The sequence below is a fragment of the Nicotiana attenuata genome, unplaced genomic scaffold, assembly GCF_001879085.1.
Source record: "Nicotiana attenuata strain UT unplaced genomic scaffold, NIATTr2, whole genome shotgun sequence".
NCBI lineage: Eukaryota > Viridiplantae > Streptophyta > Magnoliopsida > Solanales > Solanaceae > Nicotiana > Nicotiana attenuata.
The window spans coordinates 383747-392450 of NW_017670783.1; the positions used below are offsets into that span (position 1 = coordinate 383747).

Below are 8704 nucleotides of genomic sequence, written 5' to 3' on the forward strand. Positions count from 1 at the left end.
CCTGAAACAAAAAAATACATTTTTGTGAAACCATGTTGAAGTGCCCTTTCTCTCCAACATCCAGACGCCCTATCATTAACAAATTCAATCGCACTCGCTACAGCCCACTTTAACCTATGTTGCGCAAACTCTCCAAAATAGCGCCGCACCCATGTCGGATCCTCCAAAGATGCACTATTTTTAAAGGATCCGACATGCGCTCAGTGACATTTTTGGAAAATCCGAGCAACTTAGACTTTAACGGTTCATTCATTTTATAAAGATCATACTGCCAAATATTTAAAAAAAGCATAAATCAGAGGTATATGAGTATGGATTCGCAAGAGAAATACCGGACCAGCCTTGTGCTCAGTGGCAACAACCTTGTGCGCTCAAGTACTCCAGAATCCTAGCCCAGTGCCCTCCACTTCATTTTGCCACCATGCACGCAAACTCGTTAGACTGTCTTGTTACTTGAGGCCAAGTTCATACTTGCGTTTCTTCCTCCTAGCTTTTTTCTTGTCACCTATGGCACGTCTTTTGTGCAGAGGATCTCGTGAATGGTTGTGAGATACGCTCAAAGCCATAGGGATTTGAATGGAAACTGAGTTCCTGCATTGCAGTAGTGATATGCATATGGATCCAACATAAACTCAAATCCGTATGAATACTGATAAAACTCACCACTGTAATTCTCAACACCATAGGGTGTCAGGTTAAAATTCGTATTTGTTCAAATCTGCTTCTCACAGGCCTATCATTGAACTTCATGTGGACTTGGTGAACCATGGAGATGGACCTCAGGAAGAGCTGTGGTAGCTAAGACTTGAGGTGAATGATAGTAATAGTGACTGATGCATCGCGGCAGAATCACGGCCGAGAAACGTCAGGTTTGATACAAATTGTAATGATTCCCAGATAGGAATCGCCATGAAAACTAAAGATTCCTCTAGAACAGCGAATACAACAACAACCCAGTGAAATCTCAGAATTGGGGTCTGGAGAGGGTAGTGTTTACACAGACCTTACCCCTACTCCGGAGGAGTAGAGAGGTTGTTTCCGATAGACCCTCGGCTCACGACGATGGTAAAGGACAGTGGAGCAATAACAACAAAGGAAGTCAGAAAAATAACACCAACAACGTGATAACCAGAAAGCAAAAAGAAAAGCAATAACAATAAGTAGTAACAATGGCACAGTACTACAGACACAATGGAAGAAATAAGAACACAACAAGAGCCACTAGCATCCTAAGACAAAACACTATCAAACTAGCCTCCTACAACCTAACTTGCAACCCTAATGAAGTAATATGGACACAACAGGAGCTACTAGCAGCCTAAGACACAACACTATCAGACACGCCTCCTACCTCCTAACCTACAACCTTAATGTTCGACCTCCACAGTTTCCTATCAAGGGCCATGCCGCACCATGTCCTGCCTGATCACCTCTCCCCAATACTTCTTAGGCCGCCCTCTACCTCTACTCATACCCGTCAAGGCCAACCGTTCGCACCTCCTTACGGGCATCCATGCTTCTCCTCCGCATGTGCCCAAGCCATCTAAGCCTAGCTTCGCGCATCTTGTCTTCCATGGAAGTCACGCCCACCTTCACCCGGATATCTTCATTCCTAATCCTATCCAGCCTAGTATGCCCGCACATCCATCTCAACATCCTCATTTCTGCCACTTTCATCTTCTGAACAGTGAATAAAACAGGAAAATTACACGGAAAAGTAAGAGAAAAAGAAAGATTTCATTTCATTCAACATGCAGCAAAATGGGAATTACAACTGAATATTAAGAGTGTAAGCATAATCTAGATCACGTGGACGTTGGTTACATCACCATCCTAACAAACTGTACTAGGGTGATAGAAAATTAAACCAAGAATTTGGGTAAACTGTAAATAGATGAAAAAATTGACATATTACTTTGGAAGCTCACGGTCACATTTGCAACTGAATCTGCTGGAACTACGGAAAGTATACCATATTTATACTCAGTTCTCCTCTTACTATTTAACGAACACTCGCTCACCTTGAAACGCATAATAAATTTATAAGTGAAGCTCTGAATAGTGAAACGCATAATAATTTATCTGAAGCTCTGAACTTTGACCATGCTACAGATCCGAAACAAGTTCTCACAAAAATAAAATTTGCAGAAACTTTATAAAGGAGAAAAAGTCGCACTGAGTGTGATTTTACTTTTATAAAGGAGAATAAGAAATACACCTTGAATATATCTAGTACATATTATATACAAAAGTATGAATGAAGATCAAAAGGAAAAGAAGCACCAACTGCATTGTGTTGGTTAACACCTGATCTAGGCTCTCCCATTACGCTCGGTGGAAATAAGAAATTAGCTCTACGAGTTATGAATCAGCAAAAATGCCACGGATTTTAACCAAATAATGGGATTAAATTAATCAAATAAATAATACTAAAAGAATTACTGAGAATTAAGGATACTTCTCTCCCAGTCAAAGACGCACAACTTCTCTAGATCCTGGAAGGAAAAGAACTGCGAGTATAATGAATTTCTTCCTAGCAACTTTGAAATTACAACAAGAAGCATTTCGCAAGCCTGATTTTCTTCCAACTTTTCTGCATCAGTGAGCTCAGAAGAATGATCTTTCCATGGTTGGTAAAATGACCTGTTCAACAAAGAGTAACATCAAATATGGCACTTCATATATGTATCTCAAAGTAGCAGTTAGTTATCAGAAAAAGGTAAATTGGGAAAAAGAAAATACCAGCCTATATATTCTTCTTTAAAAAACATACAGCCTATAAATTCATTGAACTACTTGGTTATTTGCAGTTACTTGTCCCGGGGCTTTGGTATAGTGGTAAGAGCACCGTGCGTGCTGTGGGTTAGGCGCACGCCATGGGTTCAAACATGTTGCTGACAAAAAGTTGGTATTTAAGTGGAAAGGATAGAGGGGTAGGCCGATTATCTACTGAGTTTCTAATCGTGTGCCACTGGCCCCCCGGAATTTGTCCGTAATCAAAAAAATACCAGCCTATAAGTTTATTGAAGTAACTTCTCTCATAAAATCCAGACATAATAAAACCCCATCACCTTGCTAAAATCAAATCATTTAAGCATCTTGTCCTTAATTGTTTTGAACTACTCCATGCTATTGCTTAGTTTGTTTATGCAGTGACCCCATATTCATCTGCAGATTCTCGACGGGGAATGGGGAGAGAGAGAGAGAGAGAGAAGCCTAAGCCTTCACATCCGAAACTGAAAAATCATCAGTTGGAGAATCGTTGTGATGGGCACAGACAGTAAAAACTGGTAGGAGAACTTATGATTTGGAAAACCTAGACTCTGGAAGAAAAGAATTTACACTAGTGGAGTGTAATGTTTATGCAATAAATCCCAACTCTATAACATCAGCATGGTGGAAATATAAAGACGTAAAAAGAGGTTTCACATAAGACAAGGTTCTGCTTTGTTAATTCCTGCATATTGCTCTACTAACAGTCTTCAGAGTCTTTGGACTGGCCAGTAATAGTCTAGAAAGAGAATGGAGTAACATAGACATCACAAGCACTAGAGGAATTCTTGAGGTGTACATATTTCTACGCAGCAGCAGGAGATTTAACAATGAGAGGCCATCTCCCAAAGCACAAGTACGAAACTTCAAAAGGCTAGCGAAAGTACATCACATTGGCATTCGCAGCACCCAGGGGACAAACAGTGTTTTACCCCTAGATGTCCAGTCAACTGTTGCTCCTCAATGGGGGTGGTGGGTTAGTATTTTTGATTTCTTTTCTTTTCATTTTTGATTTTTCTCCCCAGAAAGAAAGAGTATTTCCAGAAAGCAGAAAAGGGCCAAAACTACCCCTGAAGTATGGCTTAGGAAATACCCTCCGTCCACCTATTGAGCTAAAATTGCCCTCAACATTATCTTTTCGGCTCAACTTTACCCTTATGACTAACGGTCCACTCCAAATTTAAAAATGTTTATTTAATTATTACGTGGCAACTTCTTGTTGGCCCACAATAAAACACTAACCCTATTAAAAAAACCACCCATATGTAAAGATCCCTGGCCCATACCCGGTTTTAATGAAAAACCCCAACATCTCCTCGTCCTAAATACATACGTGCATCTTCTTCTTTTAACCTGGTTTTAATTTTTGCCAGATCTCAATCCTCAATTCTCAGCTATCATCCTTTCACATAACTTCAATCTTCTAACTTAATGTGATCGAACTCTACATACTTGACCAATCAAGAAACAAATCAACTATTCATCCAAATTCCAATAGCCACTAACAGATCGATCCGCATTTCTCAATCTTCATTCCTGGTTTCAATTTTCGTTAAAGATTGAGTCTTTCATATTCCAGTTACAAAATTTCAACCGAAATGGTCTGTTTTCAACTGTCCCCTTTTTGAAATTGAAGCAAATGAACCGGTTGCACAAGAAAAAGGAGATAAGGGAATTTGCAGAACCTTAACTGAAAAGAAAGAAAAGATGCACGTATGTGTTTAGGAAGAGAGATGCTGGGGTTTTTCATTAAAACCGGATATGGGCCATGGATCTTTACATATGGGTGGGACTTCTAATGGGGTCAGTGTTCTAATATGGGCCAATAAGAAGTTGCCATGTAATAATTAAATAAATATTGTTTAAATTCGGAGTGGGCCATTAGTCATAAGGGTAAAGTTGAGCCGAAAAGATAACATTGTGGGCAATTTTAGCTCAAGAGGGGGGCGAAGGGTATTTTTGGCCCTAAGCCTATAGTTCAGGGGTGGTTTTGGCCCTTTTTCGTTCTAGAAAGTAATGCAGAGAGCGGTATATGTACCATCTCCAGGCAGGATTAGCTTCAGCAGGGCAATTAATTTTTGAGCAGAGGGTTGCCAACTGTACTGCATCGCCAGCTAAGATGCCTGTTTCTGTCAAACAGCAAACGCATAATAAACAAGTCGGCCATTAGTGTGAAAAACAGGAAGTTGTCTAAGTGAAGAAAGCAGTATCGATAAGCTTATGAGGCTACCTGCTGAGGAAAGACTAGATAAAAGCAGCAGACAGAGTGCAGAAACAACAGATGGAAGTACTATATAGTTTGTGCATTGTAGCTGTTGCAGAAAAAAGATGGATGAGGCCAAAGTTCCTTCACATGCAAATGCCCTGTTGGTTTCCTCACATCTTTGCTCATTCCATTCCATCAGAGAAAGCAGGTTATTGAGCTTAGATCTGTCAAAGGAATGACACAAGTCCGAATTACTGAATCTGAGGGAAAGCTTTCCTACAATCACTGATGCAGCAAGCCAGCGAACAAGCTTTGATATCAGAGAATCATCTGTTTCTTCCTCAGCTTGTAGTCTCACAATGCAAGCAAAATTTTCCGGCCCGTGGATATTTTCAATCTTTGGCTGCAAGGCAATTAAAGTAGCCCACCTAACAAACTTGAAAACCTTTTCCTTGTCCTGGAAAAATATAAAACAGAATTAACTTACAAATGATTTGAATATAGAAAACCATACATACACACCAAAGCTAGTGATCTCCAGAAAACCAGTACTAAAGCTTGATGGGCAAAACATATGAATTCATCAGGATGCGTAGGCTTATGCATTTCAAGTCAGGATCTCATGATCTGAATATCTTGCTACACTTACTTCAGAACTCACTGCCCTCCCAATTTTTGGTGTAAAATAACCATATTTCAAATAAAAGTAACTCTAGAACGGATCTATATCACCACAATACTCAAACAAATCCTACATTAATCAGCTAAACACAACCAATGAGTAGCAGCATTTCTGTGAGACCCAAAAGTGATCAAGCTAGAAGGGAGCCTTGGAGCAACTGTAAAGTTGTCTCCATGTGACCTATAGGTCACGGGTTCGAGCCGTGGAATCAGCCACTGATGCTTGCTTCAGGGTAGGCTGCCTACATCATACCCCTTCGGGTGCGGCCCTTCCCCGAACCCTGCGTGAATGGGGGATACTTCGTGCACCGGGCTGCCCTTTGCCCAAAAGTGATCAAGCCAAGTCCAACATCAGTGGGCACTCTAATGTGAAAGATAGTTTAACCTTGTATTGTGGAATCCAAAGACAACAACAGGGTCAATTCTTTTCACATGCTGATGAGTGAAATATTGATGCCATCTATACATGCTACTTGTACCTTCTTCTAATCCTGTATGAATGCATATCAATCCTAACATCCGCATTTCTATGACGCTAATCTTAACTGAATAACAAATTGCTTTTGTTCGTACCCTTCTTATGACCCTTCTTATGATCAAATGGATTATTGTAAGTCCGAATGTGAACAACTGAATCCATCAAGCAAGGTACTAAATGGACCTCATCCAGTGGCTTCATTAGGTGCATGTTTCTTTTCTTTCTTTTTTTTCATTAGGTGCATGTCTCCTGAAGTTAGTTGTTGTCCTTTGCTAGAGCCGGATTTTTTAAGCCTTTTTGGTATATGAAGACAGGGTAATTTGTTCCAAACATGGAATTGTTTGCACATATAAATAACTCTTCTATGTGCGAACGTCATTTCTGTTTACGGTATACTCCAGAATCCAGATGCTTTCCGGCTACATTCGTTTCCAAGGGAGTGTCTGCATAGCGAGTGAGAGATGCCTAACTCACAAAACCACAAATTTTAAAAGGAGCAAGGGTCTGATTCCAGTTGACTAGCTTAACTGGCTCGTCCAATCAGTTTTAAAAGCAGGGATAGCCTGGTGTGAGCATAGTGGGAAAACTATATGATGGCACCATGATGTCCAAATCCATCAAATAATGAAAAGATAATACAAGTTAGCTTCAGCAGACAAAGAAGATCAATCAGTAAAGCAAAAGATGCTGTTTAACTCGTCGGAGAGAACTATCCTTGATGGATGTGAAATTGCTTATTCATATCATCATGCTACAGGAAAGAGGTCAACCAACCAACAGTAAGTAAAGATGCCTTGGAGAAGACATCAAACAGCAATGGTAAAAGACCACAACAAGAAGAAAATTGAGACCAAAGACCGTGAAAAAAGGGCATAGTACTGGGAACACTTTAGTTAGTCTTTTATAAAGATAACAAATGAAGACTGCTTTCTCACTGTAATCTTGCAATTATCATTTATTTTCCGATAAATACTGAATGTCATGGTTTAACGTAATAGGATTTCTAGAAGAAAAATATTGACTTGGAATAGTTGATTAAATCAGAGTAAAAAATATTGTTAATTATATTACAAGAGGGTCTAAAAGTGACGCAATATGCTACTTTTGGTTTTTTGTGTGGTTGGATAACGTATACAAACTGCTAATTTGTGATAAGATGCAAGATATTCCATTTTAGGAAATGAAAATCAAATTTGATACAGCTTAAAGAGAAAAACAACAATATCAAATTCGAATTGGAAGGAATGTACGAATATTACTTGCAATTAAGTGTGTATCTGGTTTATAGGAGGGTATAAAATTCCAGGACCCTACATCTAGCACAAGATTTTACTGCTTTGGACAACTTTAATCCTAACTCATCACAAGATACATAAAAATGGATTATGACGTCTCTTATTATCAGAACTCATTAGTCCAACATTTATCTTTGAACAAAGAGAGTTGGTACCAGTTTCAAGTCAAAGTGTTTGCACCTTACTTTAATCTTAGATTATATCTTTCTTTCCTAGTCTCTCTGGTCTACTTTAGAATTTGACCCCATCTGATGTGTGCCTACCAATCCAAAAAGAACAGATGCGTGTAGATCAGCTTGTTAAATGCTCAAATTTAATGGGTCAAATGAAATGCTAACGGATCAAATTGCCTAACTTACCTCTAAGCTGTTGGAGTGCAAGTGCATTGAGTAAAATTGTTAGTGGTTTAGGCCAGCCAATATATGTTGATGCTTGTACCTCAAATGCTGAGAGAATTTCATATGCAAGGATTCTGGTGGAAGTTGATGTTACTAAGGAGCTTCCAACTGTTATTAAACTAAAAGATCCAAAAGGCAGAATCATGGAACAAGAGATATGGTATGACTGGAAACCAACTTATTGCTCAAGTTGTATGCAAATAGGCCATAATTGTCAACAAAATCAGAATAATATAGCAGGGGTGGAGAGGGAAATTGGCCAACAACAACACAAGACAGTGACAAAGCAGAGGACAGAATGGAAGCCTATCAATAAGGGAGTTAGATTACAAAGCCAACAACAACAGGAAATACCACTGAGAACTAAGGAGCAGCGAGTAATGACAAAGGAGGGGGAAGTGGTGATATATGGCAACAAGTGAAGAGTAAATCTGCAGCAAAAGGACAAAAAGCTCCAGAATTTGGGCAGCACATAACAGTTCTGAATGGCTTCAACAGTCTAGTGGAGGCAGGACAAGAACAAACCACAAGAGGAGCAGCTGAATGCAGTACAAGTAGAGGGGTGGAGGTGGAGAGGATGGAACAGAACATTTTAGCAATATTAACATGATAGTCACATGGAATGTAAGGGGTTTCAATAAAGTGTTTAAGCACAAGGAGTTAAAGGTGTTTATGAAGGAGTATAAGGTAGATATGATAGCAATATGTGAGCATAGAGTTAAAGATACAAAAGCAGAGAAGATCATTGAAAAGCTACTGCCAGGATGGAAATGGTGTACACAATGTGTCAAAGTTCCTGTAAAGGAAGTAATTTGGGTAATATGGAATCCGAAATGTACTGAACTATACAGTACTGGTAGACATATTCCCAGGT

At 39.4% G+C, this 8704-nt stretch overlaps 1 protein-coding gene across 2 annotated transcripts in view; it reads right to left on the reverse strand.

The window, feature by feature from the left end:
- LOC109243298 overlaps positions 1-8704 on the reverse strand; it is a 31751-nt gene continuing 23047 nt past the window's right edge. Inside the window, exons 11-15 of one of the 2 annotated variants that reach the window (XM_019410207.1) lie at positions 5003-5435; positions 4811-4901; positions 2459-2643; positions 664-789; positions 1-591 (exon numbers count right to left, since the gene is read on the reverse strand). In XM_019410207.1, the coding sequence (XP_019265752.1) occupies positions 737-789; positions 2459-2643; positions 4811-4901; positions 5003-5435 (762 nt within the window). In that variant the 3' untranslated portion in view covers positions 1-591; positions 664-736. Of the gene's footprint in view, positions 592-663; positions 790-2411; positions 2644-4810; positions 4902-5002; positions 5436-8704 lie in introns of those variants that run through there. The other variant, XM_019410208.1, reaches the window with a different exon arrangement.